Source organism: Physeter macrocephalus, chromosome 14 (genome assembly GCF_002837175.3).
Source record: "Physeter macrocephalus isolate SW-GA chromosome 14, ASM283717v5, whole genome shotgun sequence".
NCBI lineage: Eukaryota > Metazoa > Chordata > Mammalia > Artiodactyla > Physeteridae > Physeter > Physeter macrocephalus.
Window position 1 is genome coordinate 49,974,428 of NC_041227.1, and position 11,624 is coordinate 49,986,051.

Genomic DNA, 11,624 nt, shown 5'->3' on the forward strand with positions numbered 1-11,624 from the left:
CAGGCCCAGCGGCCACGGCCCACGGGCCCAGCCGCTCCGCGGCACGCGGGATCCTCCCAGACCGGGGCGCGAACCCGGCCCCCCCGCATCGGCAGGCGGACGCGCAACCACTGCGCCACCAGGGAAGCCCCGGGTTCACTTTTATAAGCAATTAGTTCTTGCTGGCACAACGGGCAGGAAGGAAGTCTGGACAAAGGCTGACTTGATCCATTTGGTCTGTTTGGCCAAACTCCTCTTGAGTTTCTCTCAACGAGTGATGAGTGACAGCTTCTTGGAAGCAGATCCTACGCCCACTCCCCCCACCCCGAGCAGGGCAGGACATGGTGCTGGACACACATCAGAAGTGCTGAAAGAACTGGCCCCGGTCTCTGACCAGGAAGGACACCAGTAGGTCCCTAGGACACGGCATCCCAGTCTCTCTGAAAAGCAGTGGCTAAATGAGGGTGCAGAGTTGGCAGGAGACTATGTAGTTCCTGATCCTGGTGCTCACTAAAGTCTGGGCCTGAAACCGTGTGTTGGGAGCCCACACAAGGCCCAGGCACTCCCTTCATTCCCTGCTTGGGCTGGGCATCGGCTCACCTTCAATGAGCTCCTCTCCCGTCCAAGTTGCCCTGTGCACGCTAGCCTGGTCACTCTGTGTGACCACCTTGGGAGGGGGAGCTGTGCCCTCCCCTTTCGCTCCCCACACCCTAGTGCATCCCACCAACAGCCCCCTGACTTGGAATCAGAAGCCCTCTATGGAAATCACCTCAGGTGGATCTGTTTGGGATTTTGTCTCTTTATACCCTGGGGGAAAGGTCATCTCTTCCCACCAGGAATGACTTTGATCCTCTCCCCAAGGGTCTGGGATGTCTCTGGGACAAGGCACAGATGGGACTGGTCCCAAGGTCATCAGGGCAGGGTCATCAGGCCAGCTCAGTGAGCCCAAGGGAGGTGTCTGGTTGAATGACCCCTGGGAGGTGCTCTGCATCGTCCTCACACTTCTCATGTCAGACTCTGCTGTTCCGGACAGGCCCCTTGGTGTGAGAACTGAGAAACAAGCCAGTTTAGGGGAAAGGTTATGAACATGAACAGTTGGCTTAAGAAATCCTCTTATCCACTCATCGATTCATTCAGCACATTCTGAGCCTTCACTTTGCGCCAGGCACCCTTCTGGCATGGGTGACCCAAGCGGTGAACGAGACAGACTCTCTTCAGGCCCTCTTGTTTATGTGTTGGGGGTGTAGGTGGCGGGATTTGTTTGCTTTTCATGGAAGTGTAACTTACACACAGTAAAATGCCAGGAAAGTGTCCCTGGTTCCCCTGCCTTCAGGGTGTCTGTGAAATCTCTGGAGCGGATCTGAATGTCCCAATGAGGAATCCTCCCTCCTCTGGGCCCTTCCGGACCTCGGAACCTTAAACTCATCCAGGCGAATCTGGAGCTTGTCCACTGCCCTGTCCAGCACGAGGTGGTGGTCCTTTATCATCTCTATCTGGTGGCCCCAAATTCTCTCAAGTTCCTCCTCCTACAAGGGGGAGACATAGACACAAGAGGCCTCTGCTTCTGAGGTCGCCACGGCCGGGAAGGGACTTCAAGAGAGTACCAGACCAGGGTGTCCCCAGCCTGCCAGCCAACTGCCACTTTAGACACTTGTCAGGGGGAACCATGTGGCCACCCACCCCTGGGAGCCTTGCACCAGCCAGGGCAGATCTGCCTCCGCGGGGCTGCACCTCCCTTCTGGGCCCCACTCCCTCCCCAGGGCTCCTTTCAGCTCCAGGAAAAATGCAGCATCCAGGAGGGAAGGGCCTCCACCTGGCTCTGGCCATGGAGTCTGCCATCACCTCAAGCCATCATCTTCTCAAATGCCTTTTTTGCCCGGGACACTGACCCTCATCCTGGATTTCTGAAGGCTGCCAATCTTTTCTTGCAATACGTCCACTGTTGTCCCAAGTTTGGAAGAGGCTCCCATATTAGCTGAAAGCAAAGGATGGGGTGGCTGTTGGAGGCAGGGATGGGGGAAGATGCTTCATCTAGAGTTCCACCTGCTTCTGTTATGAGATATTTAAGGCAGTGCTTTCCAACAGAGAGATGCTGTGAGCTTGGGGGCCTCTGAGGTCATCTAAAATTTTCTAGTGAAAAAAAAATCTAAAAATAAGCAGGTGAAATTAATTTTTTTAAAGATTTTTTTTGATGTGGACCATTTTTAAAGTCTTTATTGAATTTGTTACAATATAGCCTCTGTTTTATGTTTTGGTTTTTTGGCCCCGAGGCAGGTGGGAGCTTAGCTCCCTGATCAGGGATCAAACCCAAACCCCCTGCATTGGAAGGTGAAGTCTTAACCACTGGACCACCAGGGAAGTCCCAGGTGAAATTAATTTTAAGGAAATATTTTGTTTAACCCAATATAATCCATGTGGGTTTTTTGGGGGGCCACACTGTGGGGCATGCAGTATCTTAGTTCCCCGACCAGGGACTGAACCCGTGCCCCCTGCATCGGGAGCTTGGAGCCAACCACTGGACCGCCAGGGAAGTCCGTAACCCAATATAATCCAAAATAGCATCATTTTAGGAATTCCCTGGCGGTCCAGTGGTTGGGACTCCACGTTTTCACTGACGAGGGCCCGGGTTCAATCCCTCGTCAGGGAACTAAGATCCCACAAGCTTGTTACCGTTCCAGAAGCCAGGCCGGGCCTACCTAGATAAGTCATACGCTGATGCAGGTTGGATGACAGCTGGGCAAACTCTTCTTTCAGGGAGTCATGTCTAATGGGCATCTGGGCTATGTGGTTCATGGAATACCTGATGGTGTTCTTCTTGTCTTCAGGGGTCATGGCCTGTTTGGCAGCCAGCATGGCCTGGGACAGGGCCATGTTGGGAGGGACACTGGCAGAAGAGAATGAAGGAGAGAGGACGTCCTCATAGTCCACCTCCTGCAAGTCTTCCATCTCGTCATCCTCGGTGAAGGCCCCGCGGGAGGTCCCCACGCCCAGGATGTCTGCAAGGACCCCTAAGGGTCCGGATGCGGCCACCGATGTTGCTATGGTGGCCAATTTCGTGGCCGGGGTGTCCCTGACCAGCCTGGCAGTTGCCTTAGCTGCCAGGGCTGCCGATGTCGCTGCAGCTGGGATAGCTGCTTGGGATAGACCAAGCTAGTCCCGGGCAAGCCTCTGGGAGGAGGCCAGCCTTGTGGTGGTACAGGCCAGGATCCTGATTGTGTGGGCTGAGGACCTGGGGCAGGCCCCAGTCCAGGGGCAGGCCCAGGTCCAGGCGCAGGCCCAGGTTGGAGCACTTGGGCCTGGTCCGACCCCTGGGTCCTGGGGAGCAGAGCTTCTTGGGCAGACTCCTCCTCCTGTCGCTGCCCTGGGACTTGGTAATGCCAGATGGTCTCCAGGAACCTGGGGCGCTGGATGGCCTCCACGACCTGGCCGTGGCTAACTTCTTCATGGTACTCAGCCGTCTGGGGAAGGTCGGTCTCTGCAACATATTCTGCAATCTGCCACAGCTCGGAATCATCCAGCAGTTGTGGAGCAGTTCCCTGCGGAAGAGGGGGCTGGGCTGGCCAGGGCTGCTCCAGATCAGCTCAGCGATCACCCTGCCCACTCCTCACTCTGCCTTCCCCGACGCTCAGATGCTGCCCCTCCACTTCCTCCTTCACTTACCGGGGTGAACATGGCCTCATGGAGGCTGCTCCAGAGCACCATGTCCTCAGTTTTGGGCATGGTGGTTATCTTGTTCTGGAGAGAAATCTGTGGGGGCGGGAAGGATATTGGGAATAAGGGTCATGAACACTGAGGGTGCGGTGCCTTCAGTGGCTCCCTCCTCCATGCTGCCCTCCACACTTGCAAATAAATGGGCCTTTCCAGACTGTGTTCTCCTCCTACCCCTCCTTGCCCCCAGTGCCCCTGGGCCTGGAGGGCGGGGGGTCTGGCGTGGTAGGATGGGCCCCAGATCCTCACCACTTCCCGCTGCAGTGTACTCATCTTCCGATTCTGCCCTTTCAAATCTTCAGAGAAAGTATCTATTCTTTCCAGATGCATCTGTCAAATGAGCAGAGCCTGTGAGCCAGTGGTTGCAGGTTCTGGTCCCAGCCCTGCTTCTCCACCAGCTCAAATGCAAGGCCTTAGCTCTAGGTAACTAAGAGATGGAGAAGGAAGAACAGATTCCAAAACAAGTGTTTCCCACTGAGTGGGAAAGGGTTCCCTGGGCAAATAAGTTTGGGAAATGCTAGGCTTAAAAAACATTCAATGGGTTTCTATACTGCAGGACTTCTCAGAGCCTTTAATGGGCCAAAGTACCTTAAAAGAGGTAAGCTGAGAAGGCACTGTTTCCCAAACAGATTTGGTCAACTGTCTGTTTTAGTGTTTCATGACACAGTTTCCTTGCCCTTTCTGCTCAGATGGGAGCTACACAGCCCAAGACTGAAGTTCTCACAGTTGCCATCATGATCAAATACATACACTGACCTGTATATTAGGGATGATACAGTAAATCATGTTATTTGGGGACAAGTTGTAAAACCTCAGCCATAACACCAGCCTGAGGGTGTTGAGGCCTGCCTTTGGAGCCCAGCTCTGACTCACCAGCTGTGACCTCACACTTCAGGGATTCCATATCATTTCACATCACGGTAAGGAGTTAGAACATGTCTGGGTTGATATCCTTGTGGCTACAGAGGGAGCTAGAATGTATACCTATGCTAGGTTTACTCCACTTTTCAGTGTGAACAAAGTTTTCTAGACAAGGAATAAGTATTCTCTTTCTGCTAAGTTGATGGACTATAAGCCTGGAGTTACCAGGACTTGGGGGAGTACCTGCGTGAGAATGAAGCCAACCCAGAGGAAAGCAACACTGAGGGAGAGATGTTGAGCGCCTTGGTATGTGGTATGAACATCTTGATCTGGCTGTAACTGAAGGCATTCCTGACTTTTTAGTAAATGAGACAATAAATTCTCTTCTTTTGCCTAAGCCAGGATGAACTAGGTATCTGTCACTTACAAATGATGTCTTAACACAGCAGGGTGAGGATCATAGTGGAAGCTGCAGAGAGTTCAGTGGGATGGACCAAGTGGCTCAGCCATGTCAGACCCCTTCTCCTGCCCCCACAGCTGTGTTTTTTGACCAAGAACAGGCTTCTTGGATTTACCCTGTCACCCCAACCACCAGATGTCCAAGCAGCATGGCCAGTGTGAAGGATGCTGGGGAGGGTCTACCTTGTCAAACATGTCCTTCAGCATGGCCACATCCTTCCTGAGGATTTCAACGGTGACCTTGAGTGCGTAAATGTCGGTGAGCAAATCCTGCAGGGTATTCATGGACTGAAGAGGGAGAAAGGAAAGGAATATGTCAAGTTAGGTGCAGCTGGGGGAAAAGGCAAGTAAAGTGTGGAAGCTCTCTGGTGATGGCCATGGTTCAAGAAGTCTTCTTGACTCTTCCAAGGCCTAGGCTGGAACATATTCAGAGGCCAGAAAATGACACTGAAGTGAATCGTGCTCTGAGCTCTCAGGTGGCCTAAGTGGGAAGGAGGCAACCCTCGGTTTGAATGTGTTCAGTAAGCAGGAGTCACTCATCATGAAGCATCTCATGCCCTTTGGTGGGAGCCATTAGAAGATCAACAAGGAATTTATTGGATTTATATTTTTAAAGGGTACTTCTGGCCACATGTGCAGATTGGCCCTGGGAGGGTAAGGGGGAAGCCAGAGGAGCAGGGAGGAAACTTCAAGGCAAGAGCTGATGGGTGCAATGTTGGTCTCATAGCTCAGCTCCACCAATGACTGGGGCTGTTACTGCATCTTCCTAGATTTTAGACTCCTCAGTCATTAAATGGGTATGAAAAAACTGATAATTTATATAAAGGGTCTAGTGCATAGTTAGGCATTCAGATAACAAAAATAACAAATAGTGAAATGGCAGAAGTCCTTCTTATCTGTAATTACATTAAATGTAAATGGTTGAAATTTCAGTTAAAAGGCAGAGATTGGCAGAATGGATAAGAAAACATGATCCAACCTCATGCTGTCTATAGGAGACACATTTTAGATTCAAAGATACAAATAGGTTGAAAACAAAAGGATAGAAAAAGATATACTGTACAAGCAGTAACCAACAGAGAAGCAGAGTGACTACACTAATATCAGACAAAATAGACTTTAAGATAAAAATTGTTACTAAGACACAGAGGAACATTTATAATGATAAGAGGGTCAATCCATCAGGAAGATATAATAATTATAAACATACATGCACCTAGCAATGAAGTTCCAAAACTATATGAAGCAAAAACTGAGATAACTGAAAGGAGAAATAGTTGAAGACTTCAATACCCCATTTTCAATAATGGATAAAACAACTAGATAGAAGATCATCAAGGAAATAGAAGATATGAACATCACTATAAACCAAATGGATATAACAGACATCTATAGAACACTCCACTCAACAATGGCAGAATATACATATTGGGTTGGCCAAGAAGTTCGTTCGGGTTTTTCCATAAGATGTTATGGAAAAAACTGAACAAACTTCTTGGCCAACCCAATAGAACATTCTACTGGATAGACCATATGTTAGGCCATAAGACAAGACTCAATACATTTAAAAAGGACTGAAATCATACAAAATGTGTATTCTCGACCACAGTGGAGTTAAATTAGAAATCAATAACAGGGGCTTCCCTGGTGGCACAGTGGTTAAGAATCTGCCTGCCAATGCAGGGGACAAGGGTTAGACCCCTGGTCCAGGAAGATCCCACATGCTGCGGAGCAACTAAGCCTGTGTGCCACAACTACCGAGCCTGTGCTCTAGAGCCCGTGAGCCACACTACTGAAGCCCGGGCTCCTAGAGCCCGTGCTCCGCAACAAGAGAAGCCACCGAAATGAGAAGCCCGCGCAGAGCAACGAAGAGTAGCCCCTGCTCACTGCAACTAGAGAAAGCCCACACGCAGCAACGAAGACCCGATGCAGCCAAAAATAAATAAATAAAATTTATTAAAAAAAAAAAAAAAGAAATCAATAACAGAAGAAACTTTTGGAAGTTCACAAATCTATGGAAATTAAACAACATTCTCCTAAATAACCAATGGGTCAAAGAAGAAATTGCAAAGGAAATTAGAAACACTTTGAGATGAATTAAAATGAAAACACAAACACACCAAAACTTATGGGATGCAGCTAAAGCAGTGCTTAGAGAGAAATTTTAGCTGGAAGTGACAATATTAATAAAGAAGAAAGATCTCAAATCAATAGCCTAATCTTCTACCTTAAGACACTGGAAAAGACAGATCAAAATAAAACTAAAGAAGGTAGAAAAACTGAAACAATAAAGATTAGAGTAGAAACTAATGAAATAGAGCAGGGGTCCCCAACCCCTGGTCCACAGACAGCAGGAGGTGAGCAGCAGGCAAGCAAGCAAGCTTCATCTATATTTATAGCCACTCCCCATTGCTCACATTACCACCTGAGCTCCACCTCCTGTCAGCATTATGGTGAGTTGTATAATTATATAATTATATACTACAATGTAATAATAATAAAGTGCACAATAAATATAATGCTCTTGAATCATCCTGAAACCACCCCACCCCCCAGTTCGTGGAAAAAATTGTCTTCCACGAAACCAGTCTCTGGTGCCAAAAAGGTTGGGGACCACTGAAATAAAGAACAGAAAAATAATAGAGGAAATCAATGAAACTAAAAGCTGGTTCTTTGAAAAGATCAACAAAATTAGCAAACCTTTAGCTGGATTGACCAAGAAAAAAAGAGAAGACTCAAATTACTAGAATGAGAAATGAAAGAGGGAACATTGCTATTGACCCTACAGAAATAAAAAGAACTATAAAGGAATACTATGAACAGTTGTATGCCAACAAATCAGATAAGGTGGATGAAATGGAAAAATTCCTAGAAAGACATAAACTGCCAAGACTGACTCAAGACAAAATAATCTGAATAGACCTAAAACAAGTAAAATGACTGAATTAGCAAAATGAAAACAAAAACAAAAACAACACATGAAAAAAGGCCCAAGCCCAGATGGCTTCACCAATGACTTTTATCAAAAATTTAAAGGAGAATTAATACCAATTCTTAACAAACTTTTCCAAAAAACAGAAGAATTCCTAACTCATTCTATGAGGCCAATATTGCCCTGATAAAAATCAAAGATATCACAGGAAAACTAGAATATGGATGCAAAAATCCTCAACAAAATACTACCAAACTGAATCCAGCAACATATAAGAAAAATAATCCAATTAAAAATGAGCAGGGGGCTTCCTTGGTGGCGCAGTGGTTGAGAGTCCGCCTGCCAATGCAGGGGACATGGGTTCGTGCCCCGGTCTGGGAAGATCCCACATGCCGCGGAGCAGCTAGGCCCGTGAGCCATGGCCGCTGAGTCTGCGCATCTGGAGCCTGTGCTCCGCAACGTGAGAGGCCACAACAGTGAGAGGCCTGCGTACCGCAGAAAAAAAGAAAAAAAAAAAAATGAGCAAGGACTTCCCTGGGGGTCCAGTGGATAAGACTCCGCACTCCCAATGCAGGGGGCCTGGGTTCGATCCCTGGCCAGGGAACTAGATCCTGCATGCGTGCCACAACTAAGAGTTCGCATGCCGCAACTAAAGAGTCCACGTCACAACTAAAAGATCCTGTGTGCCTCAAGGAAGATCCTGCGTGCCACAACTAAGACCTAGTACAGCCAAAATAAATAAATAAATATTTTAAAAAATGGGCAAAGATCTGAACAGACATTTCTCCAAAGATGATATACAAATGGGCAATAAGCACAAGAAAAGATGCTCAACATCATTAGTCACCAGGAAAATAAAAATCAAAACCACAATGAGATATGCTAGGATGGCTATCATCAAAAAGACAGAAAATAAGAAGTGCTGGTGAGGATGTGGAGAAATTGGAATCCTCATACACTGCTGGCAGGAATATAAAATGGTGCAGCCTCGTTGGAAAACAGGCTGACAGTTAGTTCCCCAAGATTGAAACACAGAGTTACCATGTGGTCCAGCAATTCCACCTCTAGGTATATAGAAATGAAAGCCTATGTTCACAGAAAATCTTGTACAGCAATGTTCATAGTGGCATTATTCCTAATAGCCAAAAGGTGGAAACAACCCAAATACCCATCAACTGATAAACAAAATCTGGTCTACCCATACAACGGAATATTATATGGCAAAAAAAAAAGTACTGACACACGCTACAGATAAGCCTGAAGACATTACGGTAAGGGACTTCTCTAGTGGTCCAGTGGTAAAGAATCCACCTTCCAATGCAGGGGACGCAGGTTTGATCCCTGACCGGGGAACTAAGATCCCACATGCCACAGGGCAACTAAGCTCGCATGCCCCAACTACTGAGCTTGCGCACCTCAATGAGAGAGCCCGCATGCCGCAATCTACAGAGCCCACGTGCCCTGGAGCCTGCAGGCCACAACTACAGAGCCCATGCACCCTGGAGCCTGGGCGCCACAACTAGAAAGAGAAAATCTATATGCCACAACTAGGGAGAAGCCCGCGCACCACAATGAAGAGCCCACGCTGCAATGAAAGATCCCGTGTGCCTCAACGAAGATCCTGCATGCCACAACTAAGACCCAACGCAGCCAAAAAAAAAAGAAAAAAGAAAAGAAAATTACAAAAAAAACCCTCAAAAAAACCTTCTACTCCAATATAAAATAAAGATTAAAAAAAAGACATTATGGTAAGTGAAAAAGTGGGGCTCAAGGAGGTACAGAAATGGAGAATGAGAGCTAATGGTTAAGGGGGTTCTTTCTGGGCTGTTGAAAATGTCTTAAAATTGACTGTGATAGTTGCACAACTGTGAGTACACTAAAATCACTGCACTGTATACTTCATTTTAAATTGAGGTATAATTGACATATAACATTACGGTATACTTTATTTTTTATTTTTATTTTTTAAAATAAATAAATAAATTTATTTATTTTTGGCTGTGTTGGGTCTTCGTTTCTGTGCGCAGGCTTTCTCTAGTCGCGGTGAGAGGGGGCTACTCTTTGTTGCGGTGTGCGGGCTTCTCGTTGTCGTGGCTTCTCTTGCTGCGGAGCACGGGCTCTAGGCACACGAGCTTCAGTAGTTGTGGCATGTGGGCTCAGTAGTTGTGGCTTGCAGGCTCTAGAGCTCCGGCTCAGTAGTTGTGGCGCACAGGCTTAGTTGCTCCGCGGCATGTGGGATCTTCCCAGACCAGGGCTCGAACCTGTGTCCCCTGCATTGGCAGGCAGATTCTTAACCACTGTGCCACCAGGGAAGCCCCCAGTATACTTTAAATGGATGAACTTTCTGGTATGTGGAATATATCTCAATAAAGCTTTAAACAATAGCATTTTTGTTTTAACTGGGGGAAACTGCAACACTGTTTATTGGATGGTATTCACGAGTTACTGTTAATTTTGCTGGGAGTGATAATAGTATTAAGAGACCAGTTTTCCAAGGCCTTATCTTCTGTAGATAGAAAAATGCTTTTCAGAGAAATCTACAAGGTCCAGATCCCCCACCTATGCAGGGATGCTTCCCCCTCCCCTTGTCTCTCTGGGTGTAACCAGGGGACCAAATCACCTAAGCAGGAATCATACGCCCCTCCCATGGGTAACTACAGGGCAAACCCAGAAACGATGGCCTGGTGGGCTGCTCCATGGGTAGGGGCTGCACAGAAGAGGAGGGACTCTTTTCTCATGGGTCTCCTAGGACATGCAGTTAAAGGTTTCCCACCCCAGATCTAGCCTGCTTCTCACCCGGGGGGCCATGCCCCGAACTCTGGACTGTGTTGGTGGGAGAACAACCAGGAAGGTCCCACTTGGCCCTTCAGGCCACAGTCAGGGCTGGGATGGAGCCAAGTTCAGGGAAGCGAACTCTAGAAAGCTGCCCTTCTTGGAAGCAGACTGTCCAGACATTCATTCTCCCTCTGTCTGTCTTTCTGTCTGTCTCTTTCTCTCTGCCTGAAGATGGCTTCAAGAATGTAGGTTCGACCTGGGGTCCAAGTGCTTCCAGAAGCTTTCAAGGGCTGATAAGGGGGTCCAAGACAAACATCCCCTTGAACAATCAGCTAGACTGGTCTACAAGGCCTCAGAGCCAGAACTTTGGTAAATGGGAATGCTAACACCACTTCCTTCCCAGGGAAGGAGGAATGCAATAGCCCTTCCCGGCACCCTGGGAAGACCACTGCCAACGCAGGAAGTTCATTACTATTACTGCAATGACTTTCACCTTGATTCTCTAAAACCCCAAAGCGTCTTCTGTGCCCTTAAGCTTTGCTTTGAAATTCTCAAAAACCAAATTAAATTTAAAATCATTTTAATTGTGGGATACACAGCAGGAGATTTTGGTTGGGGGAGTAAAATGGGGAGTTTTGAAATTTCAAAAAAAAAGCAGCAACAGGTTGTTACAATCTCCTAGTGGGACACACAAGTTTACTTATGAAAACGGGGTTAACCAGAACAATCTTAATAACGAACAGCATGGGCTTCCCTGGTGGCGCAGTGGTTGCGCGTCCGCCTGCCGATGTAGGGGAACCGGGTTCGCGCCCCGGTCTGGGAAGATCCCACATGCCGCGGAGCGGCTGGGCCCGTGAGCCATGGCCGCTGACCCTGCGCGTCCGGAGCCTGTGCTCCGCAACGGGAGAGG

At 47.9% G+C, this 11,624-nt stretch overlaps 1 protein-coding gene across 1 annotated transcript in view; it reads right to left on the reverse strand.

Annotated features, from left to right (window-relative positions):
• Window positions 1–11,624, reverse strand: part of LOC102996928 (uncharacterized protein C16orf96) — a 22,474-nt gene that overhangs the window by 4,866 nt on the left and 5,984 nt on the right. Inside the window, 7 exon segments of the mRNA XM_028499763.2 lie at window positions 1,395–1,505; window positions 1,869–1,954; window positions 2,676–3,096; window positions 3,099–3,515; window positions 3,640–3,726; window positions 3,937–4,017; window positions 5,191–5,295. Coding sequence (XP_028355564.2) covers window positions 1,395–1,505; window positions 1,869–1,954; window positions 2,676–3,096; window positions 3,099–3,515; window positions 3,640–3,726; window positions 3,937–4,017; window positions 5,191–5,295 — 1,308 coding nt within the window.